The 23,081-nt window shown below is 53.4% G+C and overlaps 3 protein-coding genes and 1 pseudogene across 5 annotated transcripts in view; 2 read left to right on the forward strand and 2 right to left on the reverse strand.

Annotated features, from left to right (window-relative positions):
• Positions 1-23,081, reverse strand: part of LOC119842653 — a 1,040,433-nt pseudogene that overhangs the window by 841,604 nt on the left and 175,748 nt on the right.
• Positions 1-23,081, forward strand: part of LOC119842869 (C-type lectin domain family 2 member E-like) — a 268,909-nt gene that overhangs the window by 53,298 nt on the left and 192,530 nt on the right. The gene's annotated exons all lie outside the window — the stretch shown is intronic.
• Positions 241-6,659, forward strand: LOC119842952. 2 transcript variants are annotated; one of them, XM_038371799.2, is made up of 4 exons: positions 252-569; positions 1,799-2,185; positions 4,536-4,654; positions 5,925-6,659. In XM_038371799.2, exons 1-4 carry the CDS (start codon positions 530-532, stop codon positions 6,006-6,008), a joined length of 630 nt encoding a protein of 209 aa, XP_038227727.1. In that variant the 5' UTR covers positions 252-529; the 3' UTR covers positions 6,009-6,659. The 2 variants fall into 2 exon arrangements, with proteins under 2 accessions (XP_043353042.1, XP_038227727.1); XM_043497107.1 differs by lacking the exon at positions 5,925-6,659 and having other exon boundaries at positions 241-569; positions 4,536-4,871.
• On the reverse strand, positions 13,519-21,750 carry LOC119842948 (zinc finger protein 501-like). 2 transcript variants are annotated; one of them, XM_043496930.1, is made up of 3 exons: positions 21,671-21,750; positions 15,676-15,777; positions 13,519-15,233 (listed from the first exon to the last, which is right to left on the reverse strand). In XM_043496930.1, exons 2-3 carry the CDS (start codon positions 15,752-15,754, stop codon positions 14,002-14,004), a joined length of 1,311 nt encoding a protein of 436 aa, XP_043352865.1. In that variant the 5' UTR covers positions 15,755-15,777; positions 21,671-21,750; the 3' UTR covers positions 13,519-14,001. The 2 variants fall into 2 exon arrangements, with proteins under 2 accessions (XP_043352865.1, XP_043352866.1); XM_043496931.1 differs by having other exon boundaries at positions 15,676-15,774; positions 21,671-21,749.

Raw genomic sequence — 23,081 nt, forward strand, 5'->3', positions numbered from 1 at the left:
CCTTCCCTCCACTCCCAACTTCAACCCCAACCCTGCGTCCTGGACCTAGAACAGCGAGGATCTGACCTTTTCAGCCTCACAGATAACCAAGACACGCAACGACTTTAGTTTATTAAGGCCTAACCATTTCAACCCCAGTAAAACAACAGCCCCCATTAACCAAGTGTAGCTGCCCGGGCAGCTTTGTCGTTTTGTCCCATCTCTTTGTTGGACGCCCATGAGCTGGTTCTCAGAACCTGGTCGCTTCTGCTATGCCCCCGAACAGGCCTGTGACATCCTGTGGCGAGCCCTGGAGTCACTAACGCAGACCACATCCTTGGTCCCTGAGAGAGAGAGTGACCGTTACGTCGGGTGCATTTCAGACAAACCCAGCCCTGCTCTGTGTGCTTGGTAAATGCCCGGAGCTTTCCTTGCCACCAGGACACCAGCTGGGATAAGGAGAAATTTCTTTGTTTTTCCAAAGCTCAGGCACGGGCTTTTTGAGGTGTGACTAATTCCCACGTGGCGAGGGGAACTGTGGCCCAGGGAAATGATCACCGGCGCCACGTTACTGTTCTCTGCCTTCATGGGTGAGTACGGACTCTCTCTGGTTGGATGGGATCCATCCATGCTTATGTCAAAGGCTGTAGCGAGGCTAAGATAAACGAGAAGGGAGGAGGAGGAACGGCCTGTAGCAAAGAGGGGATGGTTTGTTACATAAGAGAACAGCGATTTCTATGCTACAACTGAGATTGAACCTCTGTCATGAGTTAGTCTAAGCCAGAAGGGCCCAATATAGACATCTAATCTGACCTGCTGTATAACCCAGGCCAGATAAGCTCACCCAGGGATTCCTGCATCCAGCCCATAGCTTGTGGTTGAGCTAGAGTGTATCTTTTAGAAAGACTGATCCAGCCGCGCCATAAAGACTTTGAGTGCTAAAGAGTCCATCTCTCACGAGTGATTAATCCTCCTCACTATTCACCGCTGGTCTAGTTAAAACAGTACAGCCCCTCTGGTATGGACACAGTTATAGCGATATAAGTGTGTTTATACTGGAGCTTTGTCTCATACAGGAAGGGGAATGAGCTATACTGGTATGCGGTGCCTTTATGTTGGTATAACTGCAGCCACACTAGGGGCAGTACTGGTATAAAAAGCACATCCCTAACCAACGTAAATATATTGGCCCAAAATCTATGTGCTAACCAGGTCGAACTTTATCGGTGACCATAACTACTGGTAGATTACTTTACTTGTCATTAGAGCTGGTCAGAAAATAGAAATAAATGTGGCTTGACAAATTTGGTAAGGGTTTCACTTCTTTGGAAATTGCAGAAATTTTCATTTTTTCAACCAAAAAAACGGAAATGAAACCAATATTTTTGGCGGGTTTCGTTTTGAACATTTAAAAAGCGTTGCTTGGTTTTGGTGTTTGGAAAAGGAAATAATTTTTGTGAGAGGTTGTTTATTTTTTCTCCCCTTCCCCCTCTCCCTTTTTTCTGGTGGGAGGTGTGGGGGGGGGATATAACTATATGTCCTTTTAAAAACAGTTCTGTTCTTCTTTTCCAATGGCAAAAAGCTAAGAAAGGGAGAAGAATTGACATAAAAATGGAGAGGAAAACCCCTTTTTACTTCAGTTGCTCTCCCTTCCAAGTGGAAGTTTGCTCGTGCACATTGGTAGGGTGCAGTGGCTAGGCTGTACCCACGCTGGAGAGAAATACATTCCTTAGCTATGTCTAGGGATTGCTCATCGGGGACCTTTGTCAGCATTTTAAATCCGCTTTATAGAATTTGTGATTCTTTCTCTGTTCTACAGGTGCCTCCTCCACTCTCTTGATAGTCACTCTGGAGAATCCAGTCCACGCCATCACCAACCAGACAGCTGTCCTGCCCATCTCCCTGCGATTCTCTACCCCGCCAGGGAAATTCTTCCACTTCAAATGGGATTTCCTCTCAGGCGATCGCCCCGTGTTAGCCTATGTGCTGAGCAAGTGCAATGGCAGCGCCCCCGAGGAGTGGCAGCACTCCTGCCAGCGCAGCGTGAAGGTGGCCAAGGAATATCAGCAGCAGGCAAACGTCTCTCTGCAGAGCGGTTCCCTGGTGATCCAGTGTGTGCAGCCCACGGACACCGGGACGTACCGGATAACAGTGCAAGGCTTGGATGTGTTTGTCAAGGCAGAGGTGAACCTGACAGTGACTGAAGGTAACAGACATGTAGAGGAACATGGGCAGCGGGGGAGCCCCCCCTTAGTGGAGGCTAGCCCCCAGCCCTGCCCCCTCTGCCCAAGGGCCCACCCCCCGTGGCCGGAAGAGCCCCAGCCCTCCTGTCCCGAGCCCCCGGCCAGCCCTCCCCAGCTGGCCCAAGCCCCAAGCTCCAGCTGGCTTCGGGGGAGAGGGGAGCAAGGGCGGGGCCTTGGGGTGGAGCATAGGGGGACCTATGATAGGCCTCCCCTGGCCTATGATACCCGCTGCCCCTGGAGAGGAGTCTCCATGTGGTGTGAGCACATCTAGATGGGGGGGGGGGGGGAAATGAGGCGGGGGAAATGCACAGATGGAAGATATCAGCCAAAGGAGAGAAGAATGGTTTGTTCCAGGGACTTCTCCTGATCCAGAGTGTCCACCCCGCTCCTTTGCACTTTCCATAGAATCTAGGACACACAAACCGTGGTCGGGAGCCGGGGAGCCTGGATTTCAAACATTCCAGTTCAGAATCCTAGACACAGCTCCCGGCGCTCGCTCGCTCTAGCCCAGGGGTGGGCAAACTTTTTGGCCTGAGGGCCACATCTGGGTATGGAAATTGTATGGCGGGCCATGAATGCTCATGAAATTAGGGGTGGGGTCTGGGTGCAGAAGGGTGCTCCGGGCTGGAACTGAGGGGTTCGGAGGGAGGGAGGGGGATCTGGGCTGGGGCAGGGGGTTGGGGCGCTGAAGGGGGTCAGGGGTGCAGGCTCCAGGTGGCGCTTACCTCAAACGGCTCCCAGAAGCAGCGGCATGTCCCCCTTCTGGCTCCTACGTGGAGGCACAGCTAGGCAACTCTGTGCTCTGCCCTGTCCGCAGGTGCCACCCCGTAGCTACCATTGGCTGTGGTTCCCGGCCAATGGGAGTTGCGGAGGTGGCGCTTGAGGTAGGGGCAACGTGCAGAGTCCCCTGGCTTCCCCTATGTGTAGCAGCCAGAGGGGGGAATGCTACTGTTTCCTGGAGCCGCGTGGAGTGGGGCAAGTCCTCGACCCTGCTCCCCACCTGGAGCACCGGCCAGGACCCCGCTTCCTGGCAGGAGCTCAAGGGCTGGATTAAAATGTCTGGAGGGCCGGATGCAGCCCCCGGGCCATAGTTTGCCCACCCCTGCTCTAGCCTATAGGTATTGCAGGGAATATGTCAGATTCCTAGATTCCATGGCCAGAAGGGACCATTGTGATCATCCAGTCTGACCTCTCATATAACACCCGCCAGAGAACGTCCCTGAATTAATCACTGCTTCAAGTCCACTAGCTGCGGTTGAGCGAGAGCAGATCTTTTAGCAAAACATCCAATCATCATTCAAAAAGACCCAGTGATGGAGAATCCACCATGACCCTTGGTCAGTTGTTCCAATAGTTAATTACCTTCAGTATTAAAAATGTTTACTTTGTTTGCCAGAAGCTGGGAATGGGCAACAGGGGATGGATCACTTGATGATTCCCTGTTCTGTTCCTTCCCTCTGGGGCACTTGGCACTGGCCGCTGTCAGAAGATAAGATACTAGGCTAGATGGACCTTTGGTGTGAACCAGTATGGCCGGTTTTATGTTCTTATTTCTAGTCTGCATTTGTCTAGTTTCACTTTCGGCCATTGGATCGTGTTGTACCTTTGTCTGCTAGATTGAAGAGCCGTCTGTTGTCAGATCTTAGTTCCCAATATAGTTACTCATCATCGACGGTGATCAAATCACCCTTAACCTTCTCCTCAATAAACTAAAGAGACTGAGCATCTTGAGTTTCTCACTACAAGATGTTTTCTAATCCTTGAATCATTTCATTTCCCGGGCGCTACATGAGCTTTTTAGTATGCTGAGACCAAGCTGCGTTTAGCTGGCTCAACACTACAGCTGGTCAAAAAATAAAAACCACAACAAATTCCAAAATATCAGAGTTGTTTTTATTTTGATGTGTTTGAAACTGACCATTTTTAAAAGTCATAATTTTTTCAGTCTATTTATTTTTATTTTTTTCTTGCAAACATCGTCCTGGCTAGAGACAATTTTCACTTCCCCAAAACACAGTTAGTTTGTTTAATGAGAAAGAAAGTCGAGAATCTGGAGCACAGGAAGGCAGCAGAGGAAGAGTGCATGTTGCTGTCCCACCACATCCCCTCTAGCTTGAGCCCTGGTTTATCACAATACAAGCCCTGATCTAAAACACAATGAAAGTGTTTCCACTGACATTAAAGCGTGTGAGGTGCCCCGATACTACAGCAATGGGGTCCATGTGAGTATGACGGAGACAGCCAGACGTCAGTGGGCTTTGGATCAGGCCTACAGAGAAGTCAGTCTCTCAGATGCCCCTCTGTCTCTCTCAGCAGCTGCACCAACAAACTCGGGAAGAGTGAATGGAGCCAGATGCAGCCTGGTGCTCAACGCCGTCCGTCTTGGCTTAGCCGGCCTGGTTCTTTGTGTCTTGGGGCTGATTGTAGGAGAGGTGAGTGATTCCCACAGTCGTGGCTGCCTCTGGAGGGCATGGGGAAAGGATTGGGTCTCATATACGAGCCACGCCAGCTCTGTGTATTGCCCATTAGGGGACTTGGACCAGATCCTCCAGTGGAGTAGACTGGTGTTGGGTTGAATCCGGCTTTGCAAGGCCTGGAATGCAAATAGTTAGTGAAACTCCATTTTTGCTCAAACTCTGCAACCTGATCTAGGACCTAGGGGTTACAGTGGACGAGAAGCTGGATATGAGTCAACAGTGTGCCACTGTTGCCAAGAAGGCCAATGGCATTTTGGGATGAATAAGTAGGGGCATTGCCAGCAGATCGAGGGACGTGATTGTTCTTTCTATTCGACATTGATGAGGCCTTATCTGGAGTACTGTGTCCAGTTTTGGGCCCCACACTACAAGAAGGATGTGGAAAAATTGGAAAACGTCCAGCGGAGGGCAACAAAAATGATTAGGGGACTGGAACACATGACTTATGAGGAGAGGCTGAGGGAACTGGGATTGTTTAGTCTGCGGAAGAGAAGAATGAGAGGGGATTTGATAGCAGCAGCTACCTGAAAGGGGGTTCCAAAGAGGATGGATCTAGACTGTTCTCAGTGGTAGCAGATAACAGAACAAGAAGTAATGGTTTCAAGTTGCAGTGGGTGAGGTTTAGGTTGGATATTAGGAAAAACTTTTTCACTAGGAGGGTGGTGAAGCACTGGAATGTGTTACCTAGGGAGGTGATGGAATCTCCTTCCTTAGAAGTTTTTAAGGTCAGGCTTGACAAAGCCCTGGCTGGGATGATTTAGTTGGGGATTGGTCCTGCTTTGAGCAGGAGGTTGGACTAGATGACCTCCTGAGGTCCCTTCCGACACTGATATTCTATGATTCTTTGATTCTACAATCAGTGCATCCTTGGTCTTGGCTTTCTCCATAACTGCTGTTTGGTGATTGCCGGTAGATCCTGAGGGGGTATGCACTTTGGAAATTAGATAGACAGGAGGGTGCGTGTGTGAAGGAAGAGAGAGCTAGATGTGAGGGGTGGGGGCTCTGCCCTGGCTGTGACGGGGGGCAGGGGAGGGGGATCAGGGACAGTGTTTATTTTTTAAAAACAAACATTTTTCACAATTTCCTACAAAAAAATTAGTGTCATTTTTCACCCAGCTCCCACCATGACTCCCTCGGCTGGCGTGGGATGAGGCGGATCTGCCCGCCCCGTGCAGCACACACAGGGGAGTCACCTGTACCTAATTGCTTTCTCCTCCCCTCCCAGGCAGTTTACAAGCCAGCCAGCTGCTCCCCGCACCACCTGGAGGGAAGCCAAGAGCCAAGAGATGAGCTGGAGCCGCTGGACTGATCCTCCTCATGCCTGGATCTTCTGCGCTGAAAATCCCCCAGCTGTCTAGTCCTGTATCCCAATGCAGGATGCTTCTGAAGAAAGCAAAAGACTCCCCTCCCTGCCACACCCTGGGCTCTGGTACTTGGCAGGAGCTGCACTAGAGCGCGGTGTTTCATCCCCCGCACGGCACTAGCACAGCCTGGCAGAACGACCACTGGGCCCCGCTAAGAGTTTTATTTCAGCAGCAATGTGGCCCAGTGGCTAGAGCACTAGACAGGCCCTGCCCTGAGGAGAGCTAGGTTCCGTTCTGCCGCCAGCCTTCTGGTGACTGTAGCCAAGTCCCGTCCCCACCCAGTGCCTCAGTTTCCCCATTGGTTACAATGATGCCGACCTGCTTTGTGAAGCGATTTGAGATGTGCTGATGAAGAGAACCAGATTATTATTATTATTTTAGCTATTTCCCACTCGGTCAGATATGACCCCAGCTCGGGAGGGGCTCCCCCCTATTGACAGAAGAACTCCAGGGCAGGTTTACAAGGGCCCAGCACTCAACATTAGGGCTGGAGTTTTCAGTTCCTAATTAGGCACTTACATAAATGGACCAAGTTTTTCAAAAGATCTCAGTGCCCATCATGGCACTCAAGGTCCTGAGCCCTTTAAATGCTCTTGCCCGATGGTGGGAACGAGCTCTTTTGAGAATTCCAGTCCTCTGTGTACAGGTGACAACTGCTTAAATGGGTCAGGTTCTACCTACTGGTGAAAGAGAACTCTTCACCTCTGCCCACTGCACAAATATTGTCAACGGTCCTAAAGATCCAGCTTAGGGTCGCCAATTTTGTATGGATATGTTCCTGGAAATTTCATCACCTGATGTAATCTTTAATTAAAGATGGATCTTTAATTTCCTGGAGACTCCAGGACAATCCTGCAGGGTTGGCAACCCTAATCCACCTGCATCTGACTCCTGCAGCAGGGAGTTCCACAGGTTGTCTATACGTTGCCCAAAGTAGTTCCTTGTGTAGTTTCCAAATTAATGGCCCATTCTTTTCATCTGCTTATCATCACTGGAGGCAAGAGTCTTTCCAGGTGGTAATCCAGTGGTTCTCAACCTTTCCAGACCACTGTACCCCTTTCAGGAGGCTGATTTGTCTTGTTTACCCCAAGTTTAATCTCACTTAAAAACGACTTGCTTACAAAATCAGACATAAAAATACAAAAGTGTCACAGCCACTATTACTGAAAAAATGCTGACTTTCTCATTTACTATCTAATTATAAAATAAATCAATTGGAATATAAATACTGTACTTACATTTCAATATACAGTATATAGAGCAGTATAAACAAGTCATTGTCTATATGAAATTTTAGTTTGTACTTACTTCACTAGTGCTTTTTATGTAGCTTGTTGTAATATCTAGACGAGTCGATGCACCCCCTGGAAGAGCTCTGCGTACCCCAGGGGGATGAATACTTCCAGTTGAGAATCACTGCTGTAATCATACCAATAAAGATTCTACCATCTGCCCCAACACTAAGGGGCAGCATCTCTCCATTCTGTACACCTTAACTGGCACCTAACATAAGAACAACAGATGTGATTCTCCATAGCTCAGCTGCTGGTGCAGTCATTTACCCCGAGGTGTGCATGTAACTGAGCAAGCTGGGCCTTTAAGAGCAAGGTGCCACCAGCCTGTCCACTATGGATCCTGGCCCCTTTAAGGCCGGGGACTCTGGATTTGTGCTCCCTGAGCACAACACCTCACAGAGCATGTGATTAACAGAAGGGGCATAAAAAGAGGCAGCCCTGAACTTGGGTGTCTCCTCATAGTGGCCTAAGGAAGAGGTGCTTTGGCTAGAAGTTAGCCCTCTGGTGAGAAACAAGAGTCTATGCCACCCCAAAGCACCTAAATCTACCTGAGCAATGGGGGAAAACTGAGTCACACTGCACCTGGGCAGCTGGCTCTCCTACAGGGTGTGAAATGCTACTTCTGGTGTAGCTGAGTGGAGCGTTCACTGTTCATCCCGGTACAGATGCAAATGACTACACCAGGCATAAGGCAGTGGAGAATCCACCCCGGAATCGGTACTGTACGCGTCAGTAACATGCAGGATAGATTGTCCAGGACTCCTAAGGGAGTTAAAGCCTAGAAGCCAGTGGGTGTTGCCTTAAGCGCCTCTTGACAATTCCACCCATAATGATCGGCCTTAAATGTGCAGCGGCAGCCGGAAAAGCGAACAGAATGTTGGGAATCTCTACGGGGAGAAAATGGGAGGAGAGGGGTCTGTGCTCAGCAGGCCGTGGGAGGCTGGGAGCTATGCTTGGCCAGGGGTGGGGAGGGTGGGAGGCCCCAATCTGGGCCACGGGCTGTGCCCGGGTGGAGGAGGGAGAGGCCCTGCTCGGGGGGATGGGTTGGAAATCTGATGGCCACCCTTGTGGGGAGCAGCTCCCCAGCTGCATCGAAGCACCCAGGGCAAATCCACGTCTTGCTCTGTTCTCCAGCGGGCGCAGCCTGGCCTGACCAGTCCCGGCTGCAGCTGGTTGGGAGGAGCGGGCCCCTCACCCTGCCCGTCCATCTCATGCAGGACATGGGCTACCAGCCCGGCAAGGTGGCATTCAGCGGCTGGAGCTGCAGTGACATCATTGAGAAGATGGTGAAGGACTGGCGCTCAGCCGACTTCTGCAGGAGCAAGCACATGGATGTGAGTGAGGGGCCAGCAGTGGGGCAGGGCCGGCAGGTGACGGGCAGCTCTAGTGTCTGTCTTGTCACACTCCAGCCACTTAGCTCCCTTGTGTGCCAAGCTGACGTTCCTACAGGGTCCTGGCTGTGGCCACCCCGTGGCGCAGCACCAGTGCCTGGGGCAGGGGGAACAACCAGCTCAGCCCCAGCGCCCCAAGGGCTGGGGGCTCCAAGAGGAGTGGGGGGCTTGGCAAAGAAGTGTCCTCCCTCGTCAGTGCAGACCCCAGTTCCAGCAGGGCTGCCGTGTGGCTCTGGTCCCTTAGGCCGAGCGGGAACCCCCCAGCCCCTTGGTGAAGTGGGGGATCCCCTCAGGGCTGGACTCAGAGAGCCTGACCCAGGAATTGACTTGCCTCTTGCCCCAATGGCCCCCACTCCTTGTCCTCACCCACTGAAGCCCTCCTGAGCCACCCACTCTCTAGCTCAGCCGACATAGCACTTCCTCCCTGTGTCCCAGACCCCCAGGGCTACCTGACAGGGGCATCTCTGGCCTGGCTCTCACCCCCCAGTTGCTGACTTGCCCCAGCACGGGGTTCACTGATCTGGCCGGCCAAGAGCTACCTTTCCGATGGCTATGCTGATGGTGAATGGGGGGCAGGGGGCACGACGCAGGGCTCTCTGCATAGGTCACTCCAATAGGATTCTGGGCCCCCAGCAAGGCTGGGGAAGGGGGGCTAGGGCTGGGATAGAAGGGGGGGCTGCGGGTCGGGATTGAGGGGCCCCAGGGCCAGGCCAAGGGCAACTGCCAGCCCCATGTGTGCTCCCAGGTGAGGAATCTGGACCCCGCGTGGGGAGAGGAGGAGCTGTTAGCACCAGCTGAGTGGCCCCACACTGAGGTATGAGAGTCTGTAAGTTCTGGCCTCTGCTCCCTGGGGAGGGGGTGTGCTGGGCCCAGCTGCTTCTCCTGGGGCCCACTCCAGATGGGGGAGCTGGCTCAGGTGGGGCACCATCTGTGCCACTGCTCTGGCAGCTGTAGGGGATGCTGTAGGGGGCAGCTGCTGCTGCCCATGCCCCAGGGAGTAAGGGTGGGCCTGGATTCCTCAGCCCCGGGACCATGCCCCCCTTCCCCGCACAAACACTGTGAGCTCCCCCCGGGGTGCTCTCCACACTCCTCCACTCCTCTGGGGGAAGGACTCCCGTTCACACTCTCCATGCCAGCTCCTGGGCTCCTTGCTCTCAGGCTGGCATTGCCCAACCCCTGAGCCCAGAGAGGCCAGATCCTGGGGCTGGGGCTATGAGTCGTGGGGTGGGGTGGGTGGGAAACAGACCTTCCCTACTTGGGTACGGGGACCAGCCCCACCCACCGCAATACGGAGCTTGTCTGGACCCAGACGTTGCCCTAGATGACCCTGGTGTGCTCGGGAGGAGAGGGGCTCCTGGCCACATGGCTTGTCCTTACTCAGCTCTCACTAAACAGGCCTGAAGCCACCCTGCCCCACCCTGGGAAGAGGCCGGGTGATTGCCCTGGGGGCAGCTCTCCTGGGGCGTGGGGGTCTCACTCTGGACTGGATGGACGAGGTGGGCGAGGGGTTCTCCGCTCAGCCACTGACTGGACTCTAGTCTGAGTTCACACTCGGCCTGGGTCCTGCAGGTCCTTCCTGGCCCTGAGCTCTCTGGCCTGGGGGCAAGGGCCCATCATGGCAGCAGCACTGCGGCCCCCTCCTGCCCCTTGGTGGCTGGCTGTGTCCCATTCCCCCCCAGGGCTGGGTCTGTGCCATCCCACGGTGTCCTCTCCTTCCAGGACGAGGAGGAGAGTCTGCAGCATCGCAACTCCCCGCCCCAGGAGCGAGCCCAGCCGCCTTGCTGGGTGTCAGGGCTCAGCTCCCTGCCGGGTGCTGCTTTATGACCCCCTCAGGTGAGGGGGGGTTCCCAGGAGGAGGTGCCAGAGGGGTGAGGTAGATGCCCCCAAGCCCTTCTAGGTCCAGCCCCAGCTTCTCTTCTCCTGGATCACCACCTGGGGTGGTGAACACCACACTGAGCCCAGAACCTGGGAGTCCAGTGTCCCCGCCCCCCCGCTGAGTGCTTTGGTGAAAATACTGCCTCTCCCTCCTCCCCACCCCACAGTGTGCATAGGAGCAGTGTCATTTCCCTCTTTCCCTCCCCGCCCCCATTCCTGCTGTGGGACATGCCCCTCAGCATCTCTCCTACAGCTGCTTCTCCTTCCCAGCCCCATCCTGCCACCCCTAGAGAGGGCCTGGGCTCCCTGGGGCCATGGGGGACAGGGATCAGCAGCGCCTGCTAGAGACCCAGCTTGCCTGGTCTGTAGGGGGGAGCCAGGGGACCCACGGCCAGGGGCCAGGCCTATCAGGGCGTGGTGGGTGCTTCAGGCCAGAGCCTGGTTCCCTGGCTGTGTGTAACTCTGCCCGGTCAGGCTATTCCTGGGGCAGCCCCTTTCCCCAGGGAAGCAAATCCTGGGCTCAGCGGGCCTGGACACCCTCTCCCCCAGCTCCGAGGCACCCCCACGTTCCTGGCTGAGCTGCTGTTTGCCCTTCCCTCCAGGCACCCCACCACTGTCATGGAGCCCCCACATTCCAGCTGCGGCCAGGATGGGAGCAATATAACCCTAGATGCTACTTATTTGTGTTAAGTTATTGCGGGGGGTGGGAGCTGCAGGGGGGTCAGGAGCTGGCACGGCGAGGCCTGGGCACCGGGATTTTGTTATTTGTGTTTTATTTAAAAGAAATCTGCTTGTGGCTGCCTGGTTGGGGCGGGGTCTGCCCATTTTGCCAGAATAAAAGCTTCCACTGGCCGGGGGCTGACAGATTAGCCCCTGGGGTGGCCCCCGGCTCAGCCTCCTCCCAGGGAGGCATTTGGGAGCAATGAACGTGGCCCCAACGTAAGGCCCAGGCTGGCTTCTGCAGGAGAAAGCCAGGTGCTCTGGAGCTCTGGGCAGCCTGCAGAGCCCTGGCTGCTGGGGCGGGGGCTCGTTTTCCCTCTGGCCATGAGTCCTGTCCCACCACAGGTGGGTGCAGCCCCTGCCAAGCTACCATGCCCTCCTCCCCCGCCCACCACCCAGTGCAGGATCAGCTCCCAGGGGATCCACGCTGTGTGGGACTCCTTCCCTTCCGCTGTGCCCACTTGGCTGCAGCTCCCATGGGCCCAGCAGCCTGCATCCAGCAGCTGGGAAGGTGAATCTGCCCCCCCTCCCCAGCACAGCAACTGCTCTCCGCTGGGGAGCCCCGAATTCCTAGGGATGCCATGGGGGCTGCTCCTGTAGGTGGCTTTGGCCCGGGAGCCAGCTCCAGCTGCAGGACGCCCTGGCCTGGGACTGGTTGCAGCCCAGGGGGTGCACATTGGCACAGGCTCTTCCAGGAGCTCTGCTGCCCAAGCAGTCGCTATCACTTCCTGACCTCAGCACCAGGACCCATATGGCCCCAGCTTCTGCGATGAACCGTGGTCTAGTAGCAGCATGGAGAAATCGCAGCCCCCTGGTGGGCAGCTGGCCCTGGCTGAGCAGGGCCCACACCTCTGACTGCAGCTTGGCCTGGCTCCCGTCGGCTGCTCCCGTTACTGCCCTTGGCTCACTGCAAATCCGTGCCCTCCCGCCTTTGCAGCGGCGCCTCCCTCTAGCCCAGGCCGCTGCACCAGTGACTCCAGCCCCCCAGGAGATGCAGCCCAGCCTGGCTCCCAGCAGCGGCCAGCGGGAGTCCAGGAGCTGACCCCTGGCTTTGCTCTAGGAAGCCTCCACTATATGGCAAAGCTCAGGCCTGCTCAGAGACCCAAACTGCAGGGTTTCCCCCCAGCCTTAGTGCAACCCGCAAGAGCCCCCTCCCCCAGGCACCAGCCCCCTAGCAGAGAGAGGCACCTCAGCTGGGCACCTGTGATGCTTACACTAAATCCAGGGCCAAGGCACCCGGGCAGCATGGAGGCCCCATCACTGGGAATCGATGCTCCAGGGGTTAATGGCCAGGGTGCCTGCTGCCAGGGACCAGGCCCGCAGTAGCATGCAGCAGAACTGGTGCCCCTTGGCCTGCTGCCTAGCAGGGACTGTTCAGGTCTAGGGAGCAGGAATTTTGAGGAGCTGGGGCTCCTAGGAAAGCCAAGACCCAGTCGCTGCCCCTCTCCACCAGACCTGGGCACAAACCCACCTGGCCTGGGTGGAGCACCCAGGCCTGCTGGCGGCCGTTCTGCAGCAGCTTTAGACACTTCCAGGCAGAGGAAAGGCAGAGCCTGCTCAGGGCCACAGCGTGCCAGTGATTTCCAGAGGCAGCGGACGATGGCGTCCCCACGCTGGCTGGTCTGGCAGCCCAGCAGGATCGTGACCTGAGCCAGCCTAGCCCCGTCCCACCGGAGAGCCTGGGATGGAGAAGGGGGCACGCGTAGGGACTGCAAGCTGAACAGACACCTCCAGGGGTGGCGCTAAGCAGCTGGGACGTGAAACAGTTACAGTTTGCAGGCCTTGCAAAGGATCATGCCCCGCTGAGAGGAGGGAGGCAGCTGGCTTCTCTCAGAGTGACTGGCGCAGACCAGGGAGGCGGCACTGCCCACGGTCACACATAATGTGGCGGCAACAAAGCCCCCAAAGAGACATTTCTTCAAAATGAAGCCAGGATGCCGCGGCACAAATGAAGCCATAGCAACCCCGGGGTGCCTGTGCCCAGCTGGCATTCCCCTCCGGGGCGCATGGTGCGGTCAGGCCATGGGGCCCAGTCCCTGCCCACTGCAGACCCCACACAGCGCCCTGGGAATGTCACGGGTTTATTTTCACTTCGTAACAAAGCATCTTAGAAAATTCATTTGAAGCTGCTCCCCCAACCCGCAGCCCCCCCAACCCTCCACCCAGCCTCACCCGTTTCCCACAAGCCTGCATCGAGTGCTGGTGTCCCCCTGCTTGTGCTCCCACCCCGTGCACAGCTGGACAGCTGCAGGGCGGATTTTGGCTTGGCTGGGCCACACGGCGGGGCCCAGGGGGTTGGAGCAGCAGCACGGGCAGCACCAGCCAGCAAAAGGGGAGAAAATCGGAGTCAGGCACTGCCTGGGCACAGCCCCCATTCCCTGAGCTCCACCCCTGAGCAGGGCCCCACCTTGCAGGAAGCTCTGCCCCCATGTTTGCTACCTGGGGCTGGAGAAACCGTAAGTGCTGGCAGCAGCTTCACTCACACTCAGTGCCTGGACGGGCAACACAGGCCTGGCCCAGCCACCCCCGTTCCTGAGCAGTGGTCGGGGAGTGGCCGTGCACGAGTGTGGATTCTGGTCAGGGCCGGGCCAGGCCCATCCCAGCACGAGGGGCGTGGGAGGCCCCGGATGCTGGCGACTGTCCTGGGGGCGGGGATGTCACTCAGCAGCATGCACCTGCTGGTGCAGCAGGAGGTTGGAGCTGCGGGTGTAGCCACGACCGCACTGCCCGCAGCGGAAGGGGCGCTCCCCAGCATGGGAGCGCTGGTGGCGAAGCAGGGCCGAGTGGTGGCGGAAGCGGCGCCCACAGCGGGGGCACTCGTGAGGTTTCTCGCCCGTGTGCCGCCGGTGGTGCTCCACCAGGCTGGCCAACTGGGCAAAGCGCTGCCCGCACTCAGCACAGGTGTGGGGTCGGGCGTCCGCATGGCCCCGCTGGTGCCGCAGGAGGTTGGCCCGGTCGGCAAAGGCCTGGCCACAGTCAGGGCAGGCGTGGGGGCGCTGGCCGGCGTGGGCACTGCGCTGGTGCTGGCGCAGGTAGGAGCTCTGGGTGTAGCTGCGCCCGCACTCCTCACAGCGGTGGGGGCGCTCGCCCGTGTGCACCAGCTGGTGCCGCAGCAACGTGGCGCTCAGGGCAAAGGCTTTGCCGCAGACCGGGCAGGGGAAGGGCCGTTCGCCTGTGTGCGCCAGCTGGTGCCGGAGCAGGTGGGCGCGGTGGCAGAAGCGACGGGGGCAGTCGGGGCAGGCGTGGGGGCGTTCGACACCGTGTGCCTGCAAGTGCCGCGCCAGTGTGCGGCGCAGCCCGAAGCTCTTGCCGCAGTGAGTGCAGACGTGGGGGCACGGGCGGGCGTGGGCGCCCTGCTGGTGCTGCGTCAGGTGGGAGCTCTGCCGGAAGCTCTGCCCGCACTCCCCGCAGCGGTAGGGGCGCTCGCCAGTGTGCACTCGCTGATGCACCAGCAGCGCCGAGCTGCCCGTGAAGGCCTTGCCGCACGTCAGGCAGGGGAAGGGGCGCTCGCCCGTGTGCACCCGTTGGTGCGCGGCCAGTGCCGCGCCATCACAAAAGCCTTTGCTGCAGGTGGTACAGACGTAGGGCCTCTCGCTCGCATGCAGGAGCTGGTGCCTGGTCAGCGTGGCGCTCTGCCGGAAGCTCTTCCCGCACTCGCTGCACTTAAATGGCCACCTGACGGTGGGGTCTCTGTGCCGCGCTGGTTCTGCATCAGCGCTACCTCCCGGCACCGCCTCCTCCACCCTGGCACTGCCTCCTGGCACCGCCTCCTCTGCCCCTGCGGCAGGATCTTTGTGCCACACTCCCCGCACCAGCTCCACATCAGTGCTGGTGCCGCCCCTTCCCGGTGCAGCATCCTCTCCCCCGGCCACACTCGCCAGCCTCTCACCTGCAGGAACAAACGGGCAACCAGGCATGAACCGTCCCCACTGGAGGACAGGGCCCCATCTATGGCAGTCAGAGCCCGAGACACTGCCTACGTGGCCCCGCCCCTCCCTGGAGCCGGTTTTCGAGTGGGGATTGAAGGGGGCAGCTTTTTCAGCTTGCAGCTTTTTCAGGCTGCTGCCGACTCAGCACCACCCAGCTCAGGTTCACATGCCTTTCTTTGCCTCTGAGTGGGCTGGAAATATTATTTGCTTTTTCAGTGAGAGCCAAGACACGGCTCTCGTATGGTTCTGGGGGCCCTGGCGCAGGTGGTGGGATGGGTGCCGTGGTGCACATAGATCAGGGAGAGGGTGGTGACAACCTCGGAGAGGAGCTGGGCTGCAGGGGTGGCTGTGGGGGATCCCAGCTGCCCCCACCCCTCTCAGCTGGGCTTATTTATCCCTCACCTGTTTGGGGGCCCGGCAAGCTCTCATTGTCCTCGCGTTTGCTGAGATCTGGGACTTGCAGCTCCTCCCCTCTCTCCATCCAGTATCGGGATTGGGGCCCTGCTGGGAGAGAACAGAGCAGGTGGGATCAAGGTAAATACCCACCCAGCTCAGCGTTCATCCACCACTCTGGGCTGGCACGGACGGACAGCCAGGAAACGCCTGTGGAAACACAGGAGGGCCACTTCAGACACAAACAATCAGAGTGGAGGGGAGACGACCCCCCCGGACTTCCCGAGCCATGGTGCCAGTGTGGCCCCACAGTCGCTCGCTAACACAAGAGTATAAAAGCCTCTTGAACCAAACTGGCTCCATGCAGTGCCAGGACTGAGCCTCTGAATGGGGCGGGTGGGAAATAGCTGGCCTGGCTAGTGCCACCCTATGTGGTGAACTCCAGCTCCGTGCAAAGGAGCAAGAAAAGGAAGCGCCAGTGACCTCAGCTCACATCCCGCGAGCCAACAGCCCCACCGGGGACCCCATTGCATGGGGCAGAACCACCGATCCCCTCGGTCACAAGGGGGTGGCAGAGACTCCTGCACTTTCCAGAGCAGACAACATACTCAGGCCCTGCATGGGCCTTCCCGAAAGAGCCCCCAACCAGCCTCAGAGCACACGGCCTGGCCACCAGAGCGCTACAGGGAACAGCTCTGTGGTCTTCTGAGCCACAGAGACCTGAGCATGCGCCTGCTGGAAACATTTGACAGCATTATCACCCCACTGAACTTGACCTAGGGAGGACACGCCTCCCACTAATGAGGAAACCCCCCTCACTCCACAGCATACCCAGGGACCCCTGCACTGCCATGCTTGCCCCTGGGACAGCGCCCCAACTCCTTGGCCCAAGGAGCATCTTCGTTCTGTGCTTGTGTAGGGCCTGGCGCCATAAGGCCTGATCTCCAAACAGCTCTTAGTGCTACCGCTGGCCAAAGAACAATCGCCAGCTGGTGCTGCCATTGCAAATCAGCACCTCTCCCGATTCCCCTTCATCATAGGATTGGAAGGGACCTTGAGAGGTCATCTAGCCCAGTCCCCTGCACTCATGGCAGGACTAAGCATTATCTCTGACAGGTGTTTGTCTAACCTCCTCCTAGAAATCTCCAGTGATGGAGATTCCACAGCCTCCCTAAGCAATTTATTCCAGTGCTTAACCACCCTGACAGGAAGTTTTTCCTAATGTCCAACTTAAACTGCCCTTGCTGCAATTTAAGCCCATTGCTTCTTTATCCTCAGAAGTTAAAGAGAACAATTTACCTCCCTCCTCCTGCCAACAACCTTTTATGTACTCGAAAACTGTTAGCATGTCCCCTCTCAGTCTTCTCTTCTCCAGACTAAACAAACCCAGTTTTTTCAATCTTCCCTCATAAGTCATGCGTTTTAGACCTTTAAACATTTTTGCTGCTCTTCTCTGGATTTTCTCCAGTTTGTCCACATCTTTCCTGAAATGTGGCGCCCAGAACTGGACACAATACTCCAGTTGAGGCCTAATCAGCGTGGAGTGGAGTGGGAGAATTACTACTTGTGTCTTGCTTACAACACTCCTGCTAATAAATCCCAGCATGAGGTTTGCTTTTTTTGCAGCAGTGTTACACTGTTGACTCATAGTTAGCTTGTGCTCTACTCTGACCTCCATATCCCTTTCCACAGTCCTCCTTCCTAGGCAGTCATTTCCCATTGTGTATGTGTGCAACTGATTGTTCCTTCCTAAGTGGAGTGCTTTGCATTTGTCCCTATTGAATTTCATCGTGTTTACTTTAGACCATTTCTCCAGTTTGTCCAGATCATTTTGAATTTTAATCCTATCCCCCAATGAACTTACAACCCCTCCCAGCTTGGTATCATCCACAAACTTTATAACTGTACTCTCTATGGCATTATCTGAATCACTGAAGATATTCAACAGAACCCTAACCTAGAACTGATCCCTATGGGACCCTACTTGTTATGCCCTTCCAGCATGACTGTGAACCACTGATATCTACTATCTGGGAACGGTTTTCCAATCAGTTCTGCACCCACCTTATAATAGCTCAGGGTAGATAAAAATCAATGATTTTTTTAAAAAAATTGGATTTTTTTTGATAAAATGCTTTTTGAGGAAAAAACCTATCTAAAGATAAAGATACATTATAGCTCAAAAGATATCTCATCATGGAATAGGGATTATAAATTCTAATTCTATAGTATGAGACAATATATTCATGTAACGTTTAAGAAAAGTTTTTGTAAATGAGTTCCAATAGTTCCTGGATTAGGGACCCAATCTTATGGGGTGCCACAGACTTCTGTATAGATTATTTAGGTTAATCTTTCTAGCTACGCAATGGGACTCAGTGCTCAGACTAGAAGATACCATCAGAGATGGTTAGCGCTGCACTTCTCAAACTGTGGATTTGTGTCTCCAGAGGTAACATGCTTGTTAACAGCAAAAATATTTTAAAATAAATAATATCTAGAGGTGAGAACAGACCTCAACTCTATTGTCCCTCTGCATATTTGTGTACACAGAGTCAATCCCTTATCACTCTCTAAAAGTACAAAGTTTCAAAAAGTTCAATGAATAGAAGATTGTTGGGGGCGGAATAGATCTGGACAAGGAGAAGACATCTGGAGATAAATGTGAGAAGGGAGGGACAGGCAGTAGAAACAAAAGTGAAATTGTTTGAGCAGCATATTCCAGAAGTCTTGAGGTCTTTCTGAGTGTAGCCTTCATTGATTTGAGATCTACCATACCATTCTCTCACTAGAAGGGAAAACCTATAATGGCAGCAGGCCGGAAAAGAGATCCAGTTTGGGAATATTTTAATGAAGTTCCTCTACCTGTGGGTAAGACAGGCATGTGTGCAAAATGCAAACAGTGCAACAAAGAAATGCAAGGCCTGGTCGCCCGAATGAAACAACATCATGAGAAGCATTCCTTCTCAGGAGGAAGCTGCGTTGAAGAAGATGAAAGGAACACGTCTGAACATGCAGGATCTTCAGGTTGGTAAACTTTTTTATTTCATACTTCTTTCTTAAAGACTGCCTGTCTTTTCTCTGAACTATTATTGAATTCTCATGTTTGAGCAAAAAAATATAGTTGTTACTCTATGGTACTATCATTTTAGATGCAGTTGTGATAAAAAAGAAATAGCTGAAATAGGCAGATCTTCCATTTACAATTTCACCTTTAAAATAGTACTGAGTGTCAGTGAATGCAATGAGTAAATACTAAATGAGCAATTTGGGAATAATAATTAAATAACTGCAATGACTTATTTTGTTCAGGAGAATCCATCCTCAACAAACAAAGGGTTCTGAAGACTGTCCACCTTCAAGATCACCATCATTTTCTATAGTTTCAGAGTTATCTGCCAATGATAGTGTTTCAGTCACATCATATGTGTCACATAGCCACAGTGTATCACCCGTAGCAAAAAGAAAAAAAATTCTTCATCATCTAGAAATAACCATAGATAAGTTTGTGATAAGAAACCAGCAGATTACAAAGAGAGGTAATTGATGAAAAAATTTTCTGGTTTGTTTCTGCAACAAACTCTCCTTTCCGTATGACTGAGAACCCACACTTCATTAACATGGTTCAGTCATTAAGACCAGGATACCGTCCACCCAACAGAGCAGATGTTGCAGGCAAATTGCTGGATAAAGTGTATGTAAGAGAAATCGAGCAGCGTGCAAAAGGTCTAGAGAGTAAAATTGTTAACTTGAGTCTTGATGGGTGGAGCAATGTCCACAATGATCCTGTTGTATGTGCTTGTGTGACAACAGAAGAAGGGAATGTCTTCCTTACAGAAACAATTGATACATCAGGAAATGCACACACAGAAGAATACTTACAAGAAGTAACAGTAAAAGCTATAACAAACTGTGGGAAAAAAATTCAAATATCTAGTACGCAGCTCTGGTCATAGACAATGCTGCAAATGTATCCAAGGTGAGAAGAAATTATTTAGAAGAGAGTCCCAAGCTAACAACATATGGTTGCAGTGCCCATTTGATACACATCCTAGCCAAAGAATTCAGTTTTCCAAAAATAAAGGCTAATGTTGTTGAAATTGCAAAATACTTCCCTAACAACCACTTTGAAGCAGCTGCTCTGGAAAAAGTGGGAGGAACCAAGCTAACTCCCCCACAAGACATGCGATGGAACTCAGTAGTGGACTGTTTTGAGCACTGTATCAAGAACTGGCCTAATCTGATGACAGTTTGTGAACAAATAGATGGCACTGTCACAGCCAAAGTTTAGAAGGAACTGAGGGAGATCTTAAAAAGAGAAACATGCAATGACAGAGTTAAATTACAAGCTTAAAAAAAAATGAATGGGACAAGCACTATCTCCAGCTCATTTTCTTGCAAATATTCTCAATACTCGGTACCAGGGTCAAACCTTAACTGCTAAAGAAGAGGAGTTGGCTATGACATGGACATCCAGCAATCATCCCTCCATAATGCCAACTATAATAAACTTCAGAGCTAAGGGTGACCCATTCAAGAAATATATGTTTGCTGATGATGTTTTAAAGAAAGTCACACCAGTGAACTGGTGGAAGTCACTTAAACACTTGGATTCAGAGACTGTTGAAGTGATAATCTCACTTTTAACAGTAGTAGCTTCTTCTGTCGGTATAGAAAGAATATTTTCTTCCTTTGGACTAATTCATTCCAAATTGAGAAATTGTTTGGGACCTGACAAAAACAGGAAAGCTTGGTTATTTTTTTTTCCAGATTATGAACCAACAGGAAAATGAAGGTGAAGACGACTGAGTTAGCTGCAGAAGGCAATATTTTAAGTTTCTCATGTTGACCTGGCTGACAGAGTCGATTTAACTTTTGGGTTGTTTTTGGTTTTTTTTTAAGTATTTCATGTCACTATTTTACTTAAAATAATTTTAACAAAAACAAACCTGATTTTAAAAAACGTGAATGTTTAACTAAATTAAAAAAATCATGCTTATTTTGTTAAATATTATGTTTGCTGTTGAAGAAAAAATCCAGAATACATAATGTTGTTGTTTTAGTTAAATAAAACAATTTAAATGTCTGTCTGGTGATGTTCTCCTCCTAATACAGCATGGCAAGAAAATCCGCCAAATATTAATGATTAACCTATTGAACTGGCGATAGTTCACCTTCCATTGACTTCATAAATATTGGCTTCAATTACCTTTGGTAAATGAAATAACCAAACAATCATTCATTTCCTGACATAGCCGTAAAACTAATCTGAAAAGTTTTCAAAATAGCAGGTTTCAGAGTAGCAGCCGTGTTAGTCTGTATTCGCAAAAAGAAAAGGAGGACTTGTGGCACCTTAGAGACTAACACATTTATTAGTCTCTAAGGTGCCACAAGTACTCCTTTTGTTTTCAAAATAAATCACTTTAACAGTGTATAGTGTGTACCTTCTAAAAATGAAACCTACATCTATCTCTGAGTTGTGAAGCATATGTATTAAGGTTACAAAAAACCAACAAGAATGCACTTTTATGTAAAAATCCATGATTCAATCGAGTCTTCCTGACTAGTGATTTAAATCATGAATTAAATCCGGATTTAAATCAAATCCACCCTGTCACACACACAGAGCCCTGCACAGGGAGCAGCCAATCCCCCCCCCCCCCATACATCCCACCGCACAGGCACTGATCACACACCCCCGTACACACACACACTCCCCCTGCACAAACACCGATCACACACACACACATCACCCCTCCCCCACCAGCTCACCCGGAGCTGGCTGGGGGCGGGGCAGATCCCGCGGGCTGCAGCTGTGCACCCCCCGGTGCAGTAGCCTGGCTGATGGGGGGGCTGCTGCCCGCGCTGAGCCAGCTGGAGGGGGGGGCGACCGGGCTGGCTGCAGCGAGCCCGGAGCTGCCCTGGGCCCGCTGGGCTGCGCGCCCCGCCCGCTGTCCGGCCCCGCGGCTGCGGCTGCGCCCGCCCCTCCCGGACCCGGCTTTACCGAGCTCCGCGCCCTCCACCCGGCTCGGCTCCCGCCTGGCCTCGGCTGTTTACCAGGGGCCTCGCCCGCCCCGGGCGCTGTGCAGCGCGGGGACGCCTCGCGGCCGCACGGGGCACTGCAGGGCTCCTGCCTCTCTCCGCGGGGCTGGCAGCGCTCACGCAGACCCTGCGCCTCTCCTGACACCCCCCCTCGGCTGTCCAGCCTGGCACCCGCAGGAGCCAGGCCCAGCTCCTGTGGACAGTCACCGCCAGTTACAGACCTCTCAGGGCAAGCTCCCGTGTTCAGACGGGTTTCAGAGTAGCAGCCGTGTTAGTCTGTATTGGCAAAAAGAAAAGGAGGACTTGTGGCACCTTAGAGACTAACACATTTATTAGAGCATAAGCTTCCGTGAGCTACAGCTCACTTCATCGGATGCATTACGATGAAGTGAGCTGTAGCTCACGAAAGCTTATGCTCTAATAAATGTATTAGTCTCTAAGGTGCCACAAGTCCTCCTTTTCTTTTCGTGTTCAGACAGGTCACCAGTGTCCCCCGGCCGGCCCATGCTGCAAAGCCAATGGCCTCATTAATGGCCTGTTACTGCCAATACTCCCCTACAGAGCAGTGTGTGCCCAGTGGGACGTGACAAGCTGCCACCCCATGTAGAATCATAGACGATTAGGGTTGGACAAGACCTCAGGAGGTCATCATCTAGCCCTGGGTCTCAGGGATGCATTACAATGAAGTGAGCTGTAGCTCACGAAAGCTTATGTTCTAAAAAATGTATTAGTCTCTAAGGTGCCACAAGTCCTCCTTTTCTTTTCATGTTCAGACAGGTCACCAGTGTCCCCCGGCCAGCCCATGCTGCAAAGCCAATGGCCTCATTAATGGCCTGTTACTGCCAATACTCCCCTACAGAGCAGTGTGTGCCCAGTGGGACGTGACAAGCTGCCACCCCATGTAGAATCATAGACGATTAGGGTTGGACAAGACCTCAGGAGGTCATCATCTAGCCCTGAGTCTCAGGGATGCATTACGATGAAGTGAGCTGTAGCTCACGAAAGCTTATGCTCTAATAAATTTGTTAGTCTCTAAGGTGCCACAAGTCCTCCTTTTCTTTTCATGTTCAGACAGGTCACCAGTGTCCCCGGGCCGGCCCATGCTGCAAAGCCAATGGCCTCATTAATGGGCTGTTACTGCCAATACTCCCCTACAGAGCAGCGTGTGCCCGGTGGGACGTGACAAGCTGCCACCCCATGTAGAATCATTGACGTTGAGGGTTGGACAAGACCTCAGGAGGTCATTATCTAGCCCTGGTCTCAGGGCCCTCCTGCCTTTTGTATTTTGGATACCACGTGAGCCCGAGCCCTTTGCAGAGGCACCCAAGGGAATTAAATTATTTGGGCAAGATCACTCGCTCAGGGATCTTTGA

The sequence above is a fragment of the Dermochelys coriacea genome, chromosome 14, assembly GCF_009764565.3.
Source record: "Dermochelys coriacea isolate rDerCor1 chromosome 14, rDerCor1.pri.v4, whole genome shotgun sequence".
Classification (NCBI taxonomy): domain Eukaryota; kingdom Metazoa; phylum Chordata; order Testudines; family Dermochelyidae; genus Dermochelys; species Dermochelys coriacea.